At 38.8% G+C, this 20,036-nt stretch overlaps 1 protein-coding gene across 4 annotated transcripts in view; it reads left to right on the top strand.

Annotated features, from left to right (window-relative positions):
* Nucleotides 1–20,036, top strand: part of LIMS1 (LIM zinc finger domain containing 1) — a 129,154-nt gene that overhangs the window by 47,827 nt on the left and 61,291 nt on the right. The window contains exon 1 of one of the 4 annotated variants that reach the window (XM_039544877.1): nucleotides 5,249–5,267. The exons of 1 other annotated variant lie outside the window; for it this stretch is intronic. Coding sequence is in view for 2 of the 3 variants with exons in the window: in XM_039544852.1 (XP_039400786.1) it covers nucleotides 8,734–8,840 (107 nt within the window). In the remaining variant the exon portion in view is untranslated. Of the gene's footprint in view, nucleotides 1–5,248; nucleotides 5,268–8,713; nucleotides 8,841–20,036 lie in introns of those variants that run through there. 2 more of the 4 variants (XM_039544852.1, XM_039544860.1) reach the window with 2 other exon arrangements.

Genomic DNA, 20,036 nt, shown 5'->3' with positions numbered 1-20,036 from the left:
TCTGTTCCATTGTTTTTAGTAATCTATTTTTCAGATACTTGAAAAATGTCACCTCAGGAAGAATTTTGATAACATTTTTATGTTTGTCAAGTATCAGAGGGGTAGCCATGTTAGTCTGGATCTGTAAAAGCAGCAAAGAATCCTGTGGCACCTTATAGACTAACAGACGTTTTGGAGCATGAGCTTTCGTGGGTGAATACCCACTTCGTCGGATGCAAGACATCCGACGAAGTGGGTATTCGCCCACGAAAGCTCATGCTCCAAAACGTCTGTTAGTCTATAAGGTGCCACAGGATTCTTTGCTATTTTTATGTTTGTTCTTACTCCTAAGGTGACTTCTTTTACATAGTTGTGTAAAATCTGGGGTTTTTTTGTTTGATAATTATCCAGTTATTGCAGAAAAGGAGCATGATCATACTCCAAGACAAAAGTTAAGTTTTGTTTCTTTTGCACTGTGATAGCTCATTTCTAAAACTTCCAGTTTGGCATGTATATTGTTTTCAATTAGTATTACCCCTTTTGTTAAGTTTGAATTTAAAAAAACAAATTAAGAAATGTTGAGTGACTGAAAATTAACACATAGCAAAATAAAAAGAATGTGCTGTGTGCACATGCAAACTACATAAGCACGTACGCTGCACATAATCTTCAATAGACAGTATACACTGGCTTTTCCAAATTCAAGAACCCTTAAACTATACATTTCATACTTTTTAAAGGTGATCTGGAAAGGAAACATTTAATTAGACTTATTTCCCTTTTTTCTTCTTTGATTTACTGGACCAACTTCTACTGGGGAAAGAGACAAGCTTTTGAGCTTACACAGAGCTCTTCTTCAGGTTTCTTCTTTTTCTACTTGTTTTTACCATAGTAACAGTACCCCAAGATGCTGGGGGATTAGTGAAATAAAATCAGAAGGGTTAACAATGTAAAAGTTGAGCAACTGAAAGAGACCTTAATATGAACTAGGATGACAAAATGTGTTTCCAAGGAGCCAAAAAAGTCAAAGATGATACAGTACCTTCCAAGTGCAAGGGTCTTTTTATTTGGACTAACAGTGTGTGCTAAAATATTCAACGGTTACCAAGACAAGTGCAACCAAAAAATGCAAAAATATAGTGACCGGGTCTTGAATTGGCTGCTCAAAAAGAAAGACATAACCAAAAAAAAGGGGAGAGGGTGGACCTCCTTACACAAGCAAACCAGGAACAATGGAATATAACAGTAAAAACAACATAAAACCAATGATCACTAGGAGAGAATAGGCACATTCTAAAACTCCCCAAGGGAAATATTGTAGTATTCAAATTCAAAGAATACTTGCTTGATGAGCCCTTTCCAGTATTGTTAGTACTTGCCCTCCACAGGGATGTGAGGATGGAGTTTGACAGAATATTCACAGCAAATGCTACAATACTTATAATTAAAATCCTGGACAGGGTAATAGCACTCTGCATAACTAGCACCTACAAAGACTTTCTAGTCTTGGTTCACTGGGCAAATTACCCTCATAAGAAATCTCATTATAAAAGGCAGGATAAAACTGACTAATTCTATGGCATGTGGCACTTTTCCACTTATCACACAGATTTTGTCGATCTACTAGACATTTTTCATTGACTGACTACCATTGTTACCCGTTAGTCATGGCCACACCCTGCATGTTTAACCACTGGTTTACCCTTCCCTGCCTCTCTGTCTTTTGTCCCCATCTACACCCTGAAATCAAATAATATTCTCACAGACTCTGCCTTTGCATGGGGGAAGAGGGTGAATATCAGCATCTTCTGAATTGTAAAAATATGAGTTGAACTTTATTCAATTCATATGTGTAATAAGAAATGGTGGAGAACCAAGGTGATACTTAGCCAGTAGGGGGAGATGCTGTAAAGCTCATTTTAAGTATACTAATATGTAGGGTGACTATATTTCCCTATGCTGAACGTGGGACATCTGGTAAAATTACTTGTATTCAAGTGAGTTCAATGGCAATCAATCAGAACTATGCAGTACAAACGTTCAAATTAACATCAAGTTGCTTGAGCCCCCATTAAAAAGAAATACTGTGTAATTGGATTATTTTTATGTACCTTCTTATCTTTAAGGCTTTACGGTTCACACTGGGAGGGGTGACGGCCCGCCACCCCTACACACACACACATACACACACAGGAAGAGATGACACGCACACACACACTCCGGTACACAACTCTCACATGGAGGTGGGAGGGACTGACCGACTGACCCTCCTGCCTCTCCACCTTCCATGCCTGGCTGGGCCCCTGGGATGGACCCGCCTCTCCTGGTACCACGTCTTCCTGAGGCAACACAAGGGGGAGCATGCAGGGTCACATGTGCCCCCCCCCCCGATTTATGCCAGGGGTTCACACCAGAATGTGGCCAGAAGCAGCCTTTTGGCACTGTGCAGGAGGGATGGGAGCTGCTTCCAGCCGCGGAGGAGTGGGTGGTGATGGATGATGTGGCCCATGTCTTTGCAGAGCTCATTTCTTTCCTTCCCCCCTCCCTCCCCCCGCCTGCCCACTCCCCTGTGGCTGGAAACAGCTTGTCCCTTCCTGCCCGCTCAGTGCCGAAACGTAGCTAACATCTCCAGGCTGCTGCTGGCCACCGACATAACTGAGCCACCTCCTGTCCCCCCAGCTACAGCGCAGACAGGAAGGGGTTAAGCCATAAGGATGCATTGTGCACCCGGGCACCTCCTTGTCCATGACTTTGTCCTTGGGGTTAAGTCTGCTGCCTCCAGCCCTGCTGAGGTATCCACAGGGCTCTTGGCAGTGGAGGTGGGGTCACCGCCAAGGATGGTGTGCAGCTCCTTATAGAAGCAGCAGCTTTTGGGCACAGCGCTGGAGCGACGGTTTGGCTCCCAGGCCTTCTGGTATGCCTGCCTCAGCTCCTTTATCTTCTCTCTGCACCTGCACCGTGTCTCATTCATCGCCCTTATCACACAAAGCAAGAGAAATCTGCCTGTGGGTATCAAAGTTCCTACGTCTGGAGCAAAGCTGGGCCTGGACAGTCTCCTCTACCCATATACTCAGCAGATCCAACAGCACCACAGTGGTTCATGTGGAGCCAGCATGGTCAGCTGGGAAGATGCGATGTGAGGTATCCACACCAAGCAAACAGGAAGTGGAATGTCAATAATTCATGGGCCTTTAAAGAGGAAGGGGCAGATGCTTGTTTACCTTGGTGAAGGGCAGCAGAGTTTGAAGTGTGTGTGTGTGTGTGTATATTTGGGAGGGGAGTTGTATCTTTCCCTCTTCTGAATTGTTCAGTTGTAGAGATTTCTCTTGTTATTCTTTCAGAAACTTGTGCCATTATTACCATTTTCTAGATAAGTGCATCTCTTTTTTTGAGAGAGATTAATTGGCTCTAATCTCCTAATTTTCGTATCTTTAAGGAAAGCCCTCTGTCTCCCTGCGCGCTCCCCCCACCACGTAAAGAAAGGTCTGAAAAGGAAGAGAGGATAAAGTTTGTATGCATTTCTCTCCATTCACTGATCACGACTGCAAGCAAACAGAAGTTATATTATTTTCCTTTGTTCCCTCCATGATCACCTTTAGCTTTATCTCCTTTAGAAGCAGTTGAATGATAAAGGCAGTAATGTGATTCTGATTCTTCAACACATTCCACTCTTAATGTCTCATTGGGGATGGTTTTCTCTGGAGTAAAAAGTAATCTTCAAACTTAAATATAACATGTTTCAATCTAGAATAGACTATTTGCTCTAAATTTATAATTTTATTTAAATATTCTACATAAGTAGAAGGAAAAATAGTGCAAATGATAAGATTAAAGGTTTTCTCTGTGCAGAATGATAGCACCAAAGCTTTAGCTGTAACTCTTATCAAAGATGACATGCTTATTTTCCATAAATTTGAACTCATGAAAAACTTTAAATCTACAAATATTTAGGATTTTTAGTATTCCTAACTCTCAACCTGAGTTAAATTTTAGCTCTTTTAGCTTCTCTTACTGCAACTCAAGCTCCTTTAAGCATACTGAAAGTGTTTCTTATCCCCTTTTTTAGGAACAACATATGTCTTGCAAAATATATAGAATTATTACAGGTACCTTCACAGCATTAGCTGAGACAGGACACTGATCCTGCCAAATACTTAATCGTGTGCTGAACTTTTAGCTCATGAGTTGTCTAATATGGTCTTTATATCTTGTAGTATTGTTGCAATGGATTTTAATTTGGGACTAAATAAAGGACTGCAGAGGTTCTGTTTTCTGAATCATTAGGGTTTGATTTTCTGTTAGTAAGGGCTCAGTTGAATATTTTGATCTGATATATGTTGACAGTATTAAGACTGTTATGATGGTCAGTCCAGCTGTAGTACCAGCACTTATTTTTTTTTATAGTTAGGGAGAAATGCATTTAAGGCTGAAGGAGGGGTCTAAATTCTAAGGGATTAAAAGTAGGTTAAATACTAATGGTAACAAGACAAGCAACAGTGGCTGTTCGCTGATCCTGAAAAATTCAGGCTGCAGGAAGGGAGGCCAACACATCCCTCGGCCTGCGCCCCCCATTGGCCTGGAGCGGCGAACCACGGCCGGTGGAAGCTGCGATCTGCTGAACATGTGGATGTGGCAGGTAAACAAACAGGCCCGGCCCGCCAGGGGCTTTCCCTGAACAAGCGGCGGACCGGCTTTGAGAACCACTGATATAGAGTCTCCTACATAACTAGAGGAATGTCTGGAAACATCTGCGCAGCTCAGGAGAGGACTGTCTGCATTTCCTGTAGTGCCCCCTGCAAGGTGCTGTTTCATATGTTATCTGCAGTGTTTCAGTTTTTGAGTTGTACATAGCACAGGTCGAGTGGTCTGATGAGCAAATTTCAAATTGAACCACCCAACTTTTATATGATCTTAAACCAGGTGTTAGGAGAAAAGGAAGAATTTGTTTCAGATTTCTGTTTAGGAAGGTTCTGGCACATCCCCAAATATACTCTATTAATGAAATGTCTTTTCCCATTGAAATCAGATCAACTTAGATCAGGGGTCTTAGATCACTGAGAGCTGCGGGGAGCTGTGCCTGCAGACGATCAACGTAAACAAAACGTCTCGTGGCCTGCCAGTGGATTACCCTGATGGGCCATGCGCCAAAGGCTGCCAACCCCTGGCTTAGATCCTCCCCAAGTTCAGCTGCTAAAAGAAGCCAGTAAACAATCTGATGGGGTGGAAGTGAGTTCAAGAACCATACCAAACAAGAAGTATCCTGGGCCTGGTATACACTAGAAAATTAGGTTGGTTTAACTAAATCGGTCAGGAGTGTGAAAAATCCATATCCCTGAGCAGCATAGTTAAGACGACCTCAATCCCAGGTGTAGACAGCACTAGGTAGATGAAAGAATTCTTCCATCAACCTTTCTACTGCCTTCCGGGGAGGTGCATGTAGGATTAGTATAAAATTAAAGAACTAAAGTAAGTTTGTTTGGTTAAGGAAATATATGTATGTTATGAAGAAAGGCCCTGTCTAGCAAGTAGAAGGAAGGCCTTGGAAATAATGTTATAATGCCAAAAGAAATGAAGTAGGGAGGATGTCCGGTGCAAAGAATAACTAATGAAATAAGGGGAAGTTTCTAAAAAGAAGCCTCTGACTGATAGGGCTGACTGCAGATGGTTTGAAATCACACAAAGAATGACTTAAAATGAGCCAACATAGCCCTTCCCCAACCCACAGTGTTAAAGCCTGTGTGAACTCAGGTGCAACAGGAAAACTGTTGGACAGCAAGGAGAGGAGGAAAGGCCTTGGGGAGAAAGGAGGTTGTAAATCTTATCTGGATTAAGACTGGAAATAAGGGTGAACTGTCTCCAATTGTTTTTTAGCTGAAGTCAATAAATGGCAGTGACATCACTTGCTTGTTAAAGGGTATAAAAAGTAAACTCTTAAAGGGTTCATTGCTAATACTTGCCTGGGTCTAAGCATGCCTGGGTTTAGCCTGTTTGTAAGTATCTTGATCAAATGCTTTTAAATGCTTTGTTATTGTTTGGATGTAGTAAATTGCTTATTAGGCTTTTTAGGCATGTTTAGAGCAATTGTATAAATACCATTTGGTATTTGGATTTAATAAAGGAATGTATGGTGTTTAGTGATTTCCCATATTAATATTAATTGGCTATTAGCCAGGATGGGCAGGGATGATGTCCCTGGCCTGTGTTTGCCAGAAGCTGGGGAATGGGCAACAGGGGATGGATCACTTGATGATTACCTGTTCTGTCCATTCCCTCTGGGGCACATGGCATTGGCCCCAAAGTGTATCCTGTATCCTGTTGGAAGACAGGATACTGGGCTAGATGGACCTTTGCTCTGACCCAGTGTGGCCGTTCTTATGTTCTTAATAATTTCAAATATTATTAATAATTCCAACAGTGGATTACCTACAGTGACAAGAGAATCTCTCCCATTGGCAGAGCGCTACAGTGCTCAGCTGTAGTAGACAGGTATCTTTGAGGATGAATAGGTGCCAAGCAGCTCTTTATTAAAATAATGATCTCTCCAAGGTCATGTGTGGATCTGTTATATTATGCTGTAAATTGTTGTGTGTGCTGTCCTGTGACCGATTTGATCTTGGAACCACTTCACTTTGGGGCAGATGTGGGCACGTAACATTGTGGCTTGAGTTGTTGCCTGGCAAGCTCACACTGCTTGGCAGTTGTTATGCAAACAATCATGAGTTGACATTATGCATTTTGGAGCAGTCTTTCTTCATAATTAAATAGAAACCATATGTAACAAAAAGGGGCATGGGATTTTCTCCATGAGATTTTGAGCCACTCATTTAAAAGAAAAATGCAAGGTTAAACTGAACAGATACTACTGTATTTTGAAAAAAACACTGTTACTTACTTCTCTAGTCACTACCATAGCTCAATTTATTGCTAATAATTCAAAACAGGTTTTTATATAACATAATATCTATCCGTAGGTTCACTTTGTACATTGTAGTTGTTAGAAATTAGTTGTTTGGACATGTACTGATGATGTCCTTTAATAATTAAAGGACTATAAGAAGTTGGTGACGATTTATAAAAACTACCCTTCTATGCGTATCAGTCATCACCATACTTAACAGGTATTTGTAAGAGCATTAACTAGTCATTAGAAACTACTAATGTCTGACTTTAGGGAGGAGTTGCTTAATTCTGTTTAAATGTATCCTGCTGTGCATTGAGGGTTTACTTGAATATTGCATTTGAAACTGGAATGCAGCATGTTTAGGCAAATACCATAAACTGTTTTCCTGTTCTTATTTTTCCCAGTGTGATTTCTAGGTGAGTGGAGATGTACAGCCTTTTTCTATCTTTAAATCAGTACAGTCCTTTAAAATCAAATATATATAATTTTGTTTTATACATGATTTTTTTTCAGTCTTACAGGATACACTAAAAGTATTTCTTAAACATTGCTAAGAAAATGTTATGTTTTTTTAGGTCTATCATATAATGCCTTTCTTAAAAATTCTCCAGATGGCATTCTATACTGAATTGTTCCTAGAATATTCTTGTATAAAACTCCCATGCTTGTTTATTATCTAATAAACTTGACAGAATTCACTAATATGAAGCTACAGATCCAGTACTACATATTTAAAACCAAAATTTGCATTCTTTGCACATTTTGTTATTGTAGGAATTTTAAATTAACCTTTATGTGTGTTCCACTACAAATCAAACACTCTGATAATTGAATGTATAATTCATACCACATAGACATGTCTTACAAGTTTCTTGCAAGTAATCAATGAGGTTTGGGTTTTTTAGCTTCCTCACTTCATTTTATCAAACTTACATTTAACAAAATAAAAACTGGAATAGGTTCATGTATAATTTCTCCCTAGAAATAAACCTGGATAAGAGTCTGTATACATGTGCCAAGATTAAAATCAATTTTTGAAAAAAACATTTAGGTCTGTTTAAACCTATTTTAAAATTCAAGTGTATAGTTTTCACTACCAGTTCAAATGAGACATGCAGCTTGGAAAACCATGATTGTCACCTTCCTGTGTTACAGGAAACTTTTAACTTTATCATTCATGTTTTATAGTCTCCAAAGGACCTTGCACCATTGAAAAATAGACAGATGCCAGAGTGGCAGTCCTTTTGATAGTTGATTGTTTTAATTTTTAGAGTTTGGGAGGAAAAGTGTTTTTGTACTGGTAGCATTAGTCAGCTAGGTTTGTAAGAGAACGTTTGAATGCTGGATGTGAAAGTTCTTGTAGGTCCTCTTGCTGCTCAGTTTATTGGATTAACCTCCAATTTTTTGGTTTACTTACATGCTTGAGTAACTTTGGATTTTATAGTGCTAATGGGTCTCTTTTTGTTATAAATAATGGTATGGAAGAGATAATTGCTCGTGAGATTTTTAGCCAATTCCAAGAGGCATAAGGACAGTTGAATAGTTTGCATAATAAATTGTAAATTTGTTCATGATGACTGGGCACTTAAGCTTTAATTTCCAACAAACTTTCATGGAACCTGGTAGGCTTGCCACAGGCATCCCTTAGGTGTGATAAAGGAAATGTAGTGCCCTTCTGAAGGGTGTGTACCTATGAGAAACAGGAAGCAGTACAGCAACTCTGCCTGTGCTGAGAGATTTGTAACTCTGACGAGTGCAGGTGTGCAGACCCACTGCTGAGCATATTCTCTCCAGGCATCTTGGCAGCTGCACGACTCAACAGAAACTTTAAAAAACCCTGTGGGTAGAGAAATATGACTGCATTACAACTGAAAGAGTTATCGTATTCTGGTCTGTATAGGAGGAGACGGGATCGCCCTGATAGTTTGGGACTTCATGGGTTACATGAAGAGAAGCTAAGGTGAGTGCACATTAATGGTTAACAAAGGCTCAGGATACCTTTGTAGTTAACAGGCGTTTGTTTAAATGATTACAGCAAACTAAATACAAACCGAGATTCTAATAATGTCATTGTAAAACGTGTAATTTAAAAGTAACCCCAAAATACCAGAATAAATCTAGGAGGGACTAATAAGAAGCAGATGTCCTGTGTTTGCACCAGTCATAGTGTAGTTTTTGGCAATGGCATGAATCGTTTCCTAAATTTGGCAAATGCACTCTGTCTCTAACTTTCTAGTACACTTTTGACAGCTGGTAATGTTACTAGTAAATAACTTCCCCGTATGTGTTATTGCAGTGTAGATTAAAATTCAGTGTTAATCACGAAAGCACTCTAATTGAAGCCAAGCAAAGTTGCCTGGTTTCTCTGGGATCTTCCTGGTGTCATTCTGTAGTGCTTTTCTTTGTTTAAGATGGTCTAGTGCAGCTTGTTGGATCATGCTTCTTTTCATAGGGATTCTTTGTGAAATGGCTCTAGACAAAAGAATGCAGTAGAACCACTTGACATGACCTTATGAAGGAAGGGTGACCAAAAATCTGAAAACCATTTAATGACTAAGGATATTTTCCCGATATGAAGTTCCTTTTAAAATCTTACATGAGATTTTCAGTGGCCTACATTTGGAACATGAAAGAATAATAGTTTGTAGCCTCAGTAAATGCAGATTCAGACCAGTGAAAATGCTAACTTTTTATCTCCTAGATAGGGAAACAGCCTGTTCACATTTTATGTTATTCAGTAATGGATTCTTGTGTAAATGCTGCAAAAGCATCAATGGAGAGGAAGTACTTCCTATCCCCTAATTACTTTTACTTTGCTTTTATTTTTAAACTGTGTTTTGATTTGCGTGTTTCAACTTCATAATTGGAATGCTTCATACAATTTTGTGCTTCTGTTTCATATGGGGGTTATAATGCCATCCTTTTTTTCTTATAAACTCTGCTTTTTCAGGCCGTCAGAATTCACTTTGTGCTGAAACTTTTCATAGAAGTTTACTTCTTTAATTGCGGGTTTGTTATTTGTGTTACTTGATTTCAGAAGAATGGAAGTTTACATTTTAAGATGTCCCTTTGTGTTAAGATTAAGAACTTAATTTCATCTTAATTTTTTTTACTAAATATTAGAATAATTTACTGAGATTATTTTTAATTGTCATGACAATTATCATGACAATAATAATCAGTTACTTAAGTCATATAATGAAGCTGCTATATATACTTAGATTCTATTCTAAAATCTCTGCCTATGTAGATTTCTGAGGGTATTTATGTATCTGTATAATATATAACACATATGTTTTCCAATCCAAAGTCATTAACAGAACGTTAATGTTTTAACAAACCAATAGCAGCAAAGAAGTTAAGGGGAATGAAAAGATGCATTTTTCTTTAAAAACCTATATCCATTGGGGATACCTCTTTATCTGCTCCTTTAAGCACTCCATTGTGCATTAATGTTGGAGAGCTTGTCTTATATCACGTCATTCTTAATGGCAAATGTCCTTGTTTTCCTCATTACCAGTTGAATGTTCTTTACTGTAGTGCTTTATGTACACAAAAACAAACTGCTACACTAAACGCTTGTCTACACTTGAAACACTACAGCAACACAGTTGCCGTGCTGTAGTTGTGCCACAGTTGCACTTCAGTGTAGACACTACCTATGCCAACAAGAGGGGTTTTCCCACTGGCATAGGTAATCCACTTCCCCAAGAGGTGATAGCTAGGTCAATGGAAGAATTCTTTCATCAGCCTAGTGCTGTCCACACTGGAGGTTAGGTTGGTATAGCTACATTTCTCATGGGTGTGGCTTTTTCACACCCCTCAGAGATGATGCGGTGTCGATGTAACTTCTTAGTGTAGACCAGCCCTCAGTTAATAACATATGTATAGACTGAAAAATCACTTAGTAATTAAGTTCAGTTGAATGGGGTATGTTCAGGGGTTCATTCTCCACTCAACATTTCCTTTCCTTTGTATATATTGTTTTTAATATATTCAATGCCCTTTATCTACTTTTTGTCTCTTTTTACTAGTTTTAAATAATGTATCAAAGTCTTTATGGGATCAGAATCTGCTTTCATAAATAGAACCTGCAAATAGATCTGTTGGAAGCAAATAAATGAGATCCATACTTTATAGCTGTAATATTATCATTATTCTTGTTTAATGTGGATATCTTGGTAGCTCCTAGCAGCCCTGATTTGGATTGTGTTCGATGCTACACAAACAGAAAGACTGTTTTTGCTGATACAGACTAATACGACTACCACTCTGAAACCAATGAGGAGTCCTTGTGGCACCTTAAGAGACTAACAGATTTATTTGGGCATAAGCTTTCATGGGCTAGAACTCACTTCATAAAGTTGCGCGTGATTCCTACCCTCAGTAGCTTACAATTTATGAAGATAAGCAACATGTGAGGCAGAAGTGGCTCCTGAGAAATAATTTGAAGGAGAGGTCAGTAAGTAGCCTTTCGGTTAATTTAATGGAAGGCGTTCCAAGCGTAAGAGGTGGAATGGAAGAAAGTCCAAAGATGTTCATGGGACAAAAGGGCAAGCAGGTAAACAGTAGGCAGCCTATGTCAAAATTGGATCACTAGGGAAGGGCCAGAGTTGTAAAGTGCCTTGAAGGTTAATGTCTAAGAGGGGACTTGATTATGTTTAAAAAAATGTTTTCAATAGATGAAAATTATAACATAAATTCAGTCCTTTTGCTCTTTTCATAATTGTTCTTATCAGATTTGCTAATTGCTGAAGTTATTTCTGCTTAAGCTGGATTTTGCTCCTTGCTAACCCATTTTCTTATTTCATCCTGTAGTTGCCATGCTGCCTTATTTGTGATTTTGCAATAATTTCTATGGCAAAAGATTGCAATGTTATAAATACAGGATTATTAACTACGAGATGAAGAAGAATGAGAACTCAGGAGGAGGAAGCCCTTAATTTTCATGAATATTAAATGGAACACTGCAGAACATTCTCTGTTTTCATTGAGTTCTCCACAGTTACACCTTAGGATCTGTCCTTAGTGGTATTATTTACTTTAGATTCTATCAATAGGATAAAATATTACTTGCAGAGTGCGTTACTTGTGTGCACTAAATTTAATATGCCATAATCATGTTGCCCTATTGTATAGCTTTGTAACATCCCCCTGAAGTTCTCCACTTCGTTAATTTTTCGTAGTCATGACTAACCCCTCTTTTAGATCGTTATTTACCGTAATTAAATGTTAAATAGTACCAGTACTTGGGTCAATTCACTGTAAACCTTTTGCCATGTTAGAAACTGGCCATTCATCCCTGCTCTTTGTTTTCTAATCCAGCACCAAAATTTGTGTATGACTTAGTTTTCTCGGGGCTCGCCCACACACCCAAAAAACCCTCCGCAGCAGCGAGTCTCAGAGGCAGGTCAACCGACTGGGGCTCTCAGGGCTTGTGCTATGAGACTAAAGCTAGCAGTATAGACATGCCCGCTTGAGCTGGAGCTTGGGCTCTAAAACCCGGCAAGGTGGGGTGGGTCTGAGAGCCCAGGCTCCCGCCTGAGTGGGAACATGTATACCAGGGGCTGGCAACCTCTGGCACGCAGCTCACCAGGGTAAGCACCCTGACGAGCCAGGCCAGTTTGTTTACCTGCTGCATCGGCAGGTTCAGCCAATCGCGGCTCCCACTGGCTGCGGTTCGCTGCTCCAGGCCAATAGGGGCCGCGGGAAGCCGCGGCCAGCACATCCCTCGGCCTGCACTGCTTCCTGCAGCCCCCATTGGCCTGGGATGGCGAACCGCAGCCAGTGGGAGCTGTGATCGGCCGAACCTGCCGACACAGCAGGTAAACAAACTGGCCTGGCCCGCCAGGGTGCTTACCCTGGCGAGCCGCGTGCCAGAGGTTGCTGGCCCCTGATGTATACTGATATTTTTTTCCTCATAGCATGAGCTTGAATTAGTTCACACAGGTTCTGAGACTCACTGCAGTGGGAGTGGGGGGCTGGAGGGGTGTTTTTTTGTTTGTTTGGGGTTTTTTTTCAGTGGAGATGTACCCTTAGTGGCTTCTTATGGGGCATTGTGAAAAAACCTTAAACGAAGCCCAGGTAAATGTCCTCTACTAGTTCTCCTTATTCCAGCACTTTATTGCCTCTCTCCCTTATAGTGTCCCTCTCCCTTACCCTTCTTTTGTTACTTGTCTTCCTAGATTGTTATTTTTTGGGGGAGCAAGCACAGGGTGATCATACCTGTTTGTATAGGGAATAGCACAGTTACCCCACTCATTGTCCTTAGTAAGGAAATTGATTTAATATCCCTGAGAGAGAGAGAGAGAGACAGAGACACAGACAGAGACACTCTCTTTCTCTCAGCCCAATTATTGGCTGTTAGGTGGAGTGATGAACATCATTTTGATAGAATGTATATACTAAGCATATATTCTTCCCTGAGTTCCTGCATGTAGCTGGTGTGTTGGGTGAGTGGGTGCAGCAAAGGTTCTTTCTAGTTTTAACTGCTGGGATTTTCCTGAGACAGGGACTGTTACAGAATGCTTTAGTGATCACAGTGGGAGCTTGGACTTGAGCCCAGTTTGGATTTAATTTACTTTATGGATCAGTGTTAAAACTGAGTAGCACCATGGGAACACAAAGTCTGAGAATCCCAGTATGATAATAACTTCTGTCTTGAACTCAGATGTACGTATGATTCCATATATTCTTCAAAACCAGATACCTGCTTAATCCTCATCTTCTGGAAATCACATTTTCCTGGCAGAGTCTTCACAGACTGCTGCAAAAACATCAATATTGGCTGGTGCCAAAGAGCTTTAAATGGATATTTGCTGCTGAATTTTTTTAATTTTTTTTTGTAACTTTTAATTTGAAATTAAGTGTAATGTGACTTAATCTGAAGCATTAAAATACAAATAATTAATAATTAGGACATTGTAATTCTGCATTACACCATTGAACAATATATTCAGAATATGTATGTAGGTTTAAATTCCTAAAGGTTTACAAAATAAGAAAATACCATTGACTTTCCCTAAAAAAAAAAAATCCCTTAAAGATAGGTGAAGTAGAGTAGGAAAATAGAGTAATTTCCTGTGTTAACATAACTTTTGAGAGAGATCATCCACTGCCGGCTTTGAGGGTCCATAACAGGAAACAGATCTTTAACTTTTGAAGCTGTACCCATTAATGCTGGTATTAGTCTATTTCCATCATTGTCTTCCAGAGGTTTATAATTCTGCTGTCCAATTTCCAATCAATCAGCCCAGAAGCATTTTTTTCCGCCTACTGCAGGGAGTGTAGTAGGGAAATTATGTGGGTTTGACAAATAAATTTTAAAATTTGTCATTCTCAGTCTGCAGTAGAATCCTCTTAATAGCATCTTAGTGAATGGTGCTGTGTCTTCATTAAGTTACCATCTGAAAATATTTCAGACTTTACCTGCTAGACCCCTTTTTTACTTGTCTAATGTGCAGAACTGTGAATTGGAAAATTTGCCTTCAGTTTCTGTATCTGCCACAGTTTGTATGATGTTGGATGAGTCACTTAAGCGCTCAGTGCCTCAGTTTCCCCAGCTCTAGGGGTTACAGATTGGTGGTACTTAAATGTTTTAAAATGCTTTGTTGCTGCAGAGTTCTGTAAGTGCAATCCAGAGAGTTTCTCTCTCTCTCATTCACTACCTCTCCACAGCACTTGTTTTTTTGGTCAAAGACCTGATCCTGCACAATTGGAGTCAGTGGGAGTTTGGCCATTGTGCACTGAATCAAGCCCTAAGTGAATAACTCCCATGTTTTCTGTTTCTGCTTCTAGCTTTCCAAGGCATTAGCTTCAGCATCAGTGTGAAAGTGACATGATTCCTGGTAGTCTCACTGCTCTCTGCAAAGTTTCTGAATATCCTAAGCAAACCACCAGGAGTCTTGTTAATTTCACCATGCTGCTGCTTAGCAAAATTATGAGATTTGTTTGTCTCCAGATCTGGGGAGATGACAGTGCCCATCAATATACACACAGTTCATCTATGGAACGCTTTAATGACAGGACTAAACACTATTTTTTTTAAAATGAAAGCTTGGATTCACCACAGGTTGATGGTGTGTGGGTCCCTTCACTTCCCAGGTCAAGCTTCCCACTTACCCTGGGTGAGTGGATTTACTAGCCCTTTCCACAGAAATTAATTTAAGACAGACTGAATATAAACTATCACAAATGTTTTTACTTGAAAACTTAAAGTACATCAGCCTGCAACAGTGTGTTTTGAGCACTGCATTGTGATGACGAACATTACATTCATCATGTTTAAGCTGTGTTCCGTGGCTCCTATTTGAATTTCTTTGTGTTCTCATAAATTGATCACATCCCCATTTTACTTTTATAATTTACCTAGATTTGAAACAAGATAACACCAGAATACTGTACATTGGGGGTACAGTCATCATGACATCTTGAGTGAAAGTTCAGTGTACACTGCTAATGTTTGTATTTTGAAGCTCTTTGCTACCTGTTACAATGTTAAAACAAAGTATTGTTATTTTTTCTTCCTGCTGTGCTTAGCACCTCATCTATATGAAGAATTTTAAATTCACATATCATTAGAAAATGATAGAGTGAAACATTTTTCAAAACCACCTCCTTAGAGATTTTTTTGTACTGTGTTGTGAAATACTTTTTTAAGTGATATTACAAAAATTCTATCTATCTGGTAAATTTTTTCTCCCCTACTTTCTCCAGAAAACAGGATGCTGAGGAAATAGTAAGCATACATCTGTGACTAATCATTCGGAGCCATTCAACGGCAGCTTTATAAGTCCTATTTTCACATCCCCCTCCTCCACCCTGACCTTCCTAACTTTGTTTGGCCTGAAAAATTCTTATGATTTACTTTCACAATTCGGTAGAATATTTTGGAAAAACTGGAAGAAAATTGATTAAAACAATTGTTCAGTTAGTGTTTAATGATTACACTTGAAAAAATAATTGAGCTAAGTGTCTTACTAACTCTTTTAGGTCCCTACTAAGTAAAATTAAAGTTAAAATTTTAAGAACTTGTGGAATGGCTGATAGTTTGTCACTTTCAGTAATCACAACAAATAGGAACAAACTTTCTTCATTTAGTTTTCATCAGTTATTCGAGTAGTTAGTCACTCTATTCTCTTGTCACAGAAGATATCTTATAAAGTTTTCTCCGTATTGAGAGACATTGACAGTTGAAAACTACTGGATCAGTTTTGTATTCGCCTGGTGAACGCCAACTCTTAATTTCGTGCACTGAAGTACTAAGCCGTTTTACAGACAAATTGCTTTAGACTCCAGTTAAGCACATACTTAAGGAACTTGGGATGTAAGCATATGATTAAAGTTAAGCATGTGTTTAAATGCTTTGCTGAATTGGAGCCCTAGTTTGTAAAGCCTGAAGCAGTTCAGCCGTGTCCTGGGCCATCCATTTCTCAGTGCCCCATAGCATTTAAAGGTTATGCAGGGTGCCAAGCATCCCCAATGTAAAATCTAAAAAGCTCTCATCAGACAGACCCCTAGTTAGATCTCATAAGATGCCTATGGACTTTGCCTCCCTGCAGACCTATTAGTGCTCATAGGCGAAACAGTGAGGAGCTGACTTGGAGGAGTGAGATGAGGCAATAGGGACCCTGCAGAGCTTCTGAACTCTGCAGGATACTGAGAGCGGAGGGAAGGCAGAGGAAGCAAATTTGCAGAATTCCTAAACTTTGGCTGTTGAATATTAATGTGTAACATTTCACAATAGTCTCACAAAACTTAAAAGAAAGTTAATACATCGTTTCTTCAGCTTCTTTAAGGTGCAAATATCAGCAGAGGCTCAATACCAGTGTCAACAGCAATCAGTACCAAAGCAGAAGTACAGATATCGAGGTTTTACACAGTAAATATTCAATAATAAAAATATTGAAATAAGTTTAGAGTCCAACATTTTGTACACGGCTGTGACTAGAAATACTGCCAGAGCAATCTGTATTTTGGACCAGAAAACTTTGGCCATGAATCAAAAACATTTTTGATCCTTGGACTGTTGAGGTTTTAAGTGAAGAGAGGGTTCATCAGTGTCTGCTCACCATTAGAGGAAATATTGACACTTCTTATGGTAACTTCCAGAGAGTTTGACACTTCCAAAGGATTAGAGGAACACAGCTTACTTTAACCCTAAGCAATGAAAAGTAACTCATGATGAGAACACCCTCTCTCGTCCTCACCCTCCTGCTTTTTTTATGTGGCATAATCATTCCTAAACAATTTCTTTTGATTGAATCACCATCAGACAATATCCTTTGAGTCCAAATGACTAGGTGGTGATAAACAGTACTTGTGTAGGTGAAAATTGAGCAATCATTCCTCTTAAATTACTGTAATGATCCAGGCATAAAATTTTGTCTGGTGGTTTTATAAAATGGTGGTAAATACAATGGTTATAGTAGATATCGACAAATAGATAGAGGAGTGAGAATTCTTTCTTTCAATGATAGTTGGTTACATTTCATAAATAGATCTTATTTTAAAACCTGTTTTTGATATGCAGACTTAGTGTGTTTAACAAATAACACCTGCATCAAAAACATTCTATAAATAACATTTAATCTAATACCTTTTCATTTTTAATGTATGTGTGAGTATTTTAAACTAGATTTTAAATACAATATTTGCCATAAAATGATTATTTTCCACATAGGAATGCTCTGTAGCAGAGATAAAACTTAGTCTTGGTTAAAACCGACTGATTCACAGACAGCAGGAAAGAATGGTGAACCCCAGTCTTTTAGTAGAGGAGGTCTGGGTTCTTGATTTTTCTGTCCCTGTAATTAATAAGTTGTGTTTTAAAATGTGAATCTAGCCCACGCAGTGTTCTCTTGAGTACCATAAACTGAGTTGGGGATGCCAGATAGTGATAATATTTTAGTGTACGTCCCAAACCTAAATAATACTCTGAATGGTCATGCATGCCATCTGATGTCTTAGTGCACATGGTTTTTTGAGGCCCCTTCATTTCGCTTGGTCTCTTCCATAAGAATTCATGAGTTGTGGGACTTAGGAATTCAAATTCCTTGTTTTTTATATTCAGAGCAGTCAACTTAGTAGCAGTTAGATTTTTCTTTAAAGTACTTGCGTGAACCAATAATTTCATTAGAAAAGCTCCATGAGCTTTTCATAATGTTTTGGGGTTTATTAATGAGGAGAGGAACTGCCCACTTTTGCCAAAAGGTTTGCAGTTCTTTCTGCAAGGCTGTTCCTGTTTCTGCTTTTAGGTATCAGCTAGGCAAAGCTTGGTCATTTTGGCTGAGGTTTTTGTTTTGGAAGGAACCTGACACCACAGCAAAAATCACAGGCTGTGAACTCATACAGACAGAAGTTGAAACATAAAATGAATACATAAAATAAAAATTATCATAAACCTCTGAACCAAAACGGAAGAGTTTTGCACACTGTAACAAAAATGTCTGTATTGGCAATTTGTTTCTAAAATAAACCGGTTTGAACTATTTTTTTTAAGTGTGCATTCCCTAGAGCTTTGTTGCTTGCCCCTTGCTATACCTTAAATCTCCAGATTGTTAAACTGTTCAACTTTTTCCATCTATATCCAACCCTGCTACAATTGTCCCTCCCCCCTGTTTTTTCCAACTATGCTTTTATAAAAGATTCAAAAGGCTTTTGTACCAAAAAAAGAATGAATGAAGGTGAAGAAAGTGTGAAATGTCCTTTTGTATTTCTGTATATTAAACCTGTGCATGTCACACTCTTAATGATTGATAATGTCCTTGGCAGAAAGTTTGTTTAGTAAATCTGGTTACTCCATGTTTCCTGGTCTAAGCAGCTATTGAAAACTGTTATCATCCATGCTGTAGATAAGAATCAGATTACCTGAGCTGGCCTGTTTGCTTTTGTTCTAATAAACAGTGTTTGTATTTTCCTGCTGTTGACTTTACTTTATTTAGGCCTTTTCAATGAGAAATGTTTATGTTTCTCCTTTTGAAGACTTTGATTATTAAACCAGTAGCAAAATCAATGTTTTAGTGGGCTCTGTACTAACCTCTAACAGCATACATTCAGTTCACAAGGAAGTGTGTGCACGTTAGGCTGGACTAAGTTTGCTTTTTTAAATAGCAAATGCTAGCATTGTCGCCTTGGGACAGCTAAGTAAATTGCCATGTTAGTTGTGATGAATTTTGACTGAAGTATGCAAAGCAGTCATTAGGATTAAACTGAATTCTTTATTTAAAATAACTCTCAAATTGTAACCACTTTCTTCATCTTTCCTTCCTCATCTTTCCTCACCCAATCTGTCCCTATTGTTCTCGAGTATGTATTTCAATTGTTCATTCATACTCTACTCATTTAACATTAGACAATGGGGACATACCCTGGTGCCTGTCACTTTAGAAAAGTCTAAAAAAACCAACTGTAAACCCATAGCCCTGGGTTTAGAAAGTGTTTGGCATCTCTTATTTTACAGTTGGTGGTACTGAAATTCACATACTTGTTTCTGAGGGAGTAAGCCCTAAATACACAGTATAAAGTGAGGGGTTTTGACCTGTGTTATGGAAGAGATCAGACTAGATGATCGTAATGGTCTGTTTGGATCTTAAAATCTCTGAAAGCAGACATTTTGTGCTAGCTTTTTTTGCTAATATATTTATTCACATTTGTCTCATGGTCCAAGTACAATTACAATGAATACTTACTCTGTTGCTGGCTGTTAGAATGTGTTAACCAGAATATTTAAGGGGGAAACTAAATACGGGCTGTTTAGCTATTTTCCATTCTCTCCTTTCTGATGTTGGAACTTGATAATGCAGTGATGAATATTTGAGAAATAAAATGCAATGTTTAAAACCAAAGTGGTTAAGGGATGTGACTTAATCTTTATGGCAGGAAAAAACAGTGTTGTGTCAATAGATGAGCTTGATGAAGAAAGCAGATCTTCCTTCTCTCCCCAACACAGCTTGTTTAGTTCAAACAGCTAAAAACTTAACAGACTTCTAAAGTCACTAACAGAAGTTATAGAATATTTTAGACAAGAAAAGCTTACAGTAAGGTGAAAGGTGAAATAAAATAGATTCTATCAATGCTAATATCTTTGTCTACTTAAGAAGAGATTTATATAAGACTGACATGTGACTCAGTAAAGAAATAAACACTCTCCTCCACC

Source organism: Mauremys reevesii, linkage group 1, assembly GCF_016161935.1.
Source record: "Mauremys reevesii isolate NIE-2019 linkage group 1, ASM1616193v1, whole genome shotgun sequence".
Taxonomy (NCBI): domain Eukaryota; kingdom Metazoa; phylum Chordata; order Testudines; family Geoemydidae; genus Mauremys; species Mauremys reevesii.
Note: the sequence above shows the minus strand (reverse complement) of the source record. Positions and strands in the feature narration are given on the sequence as shown.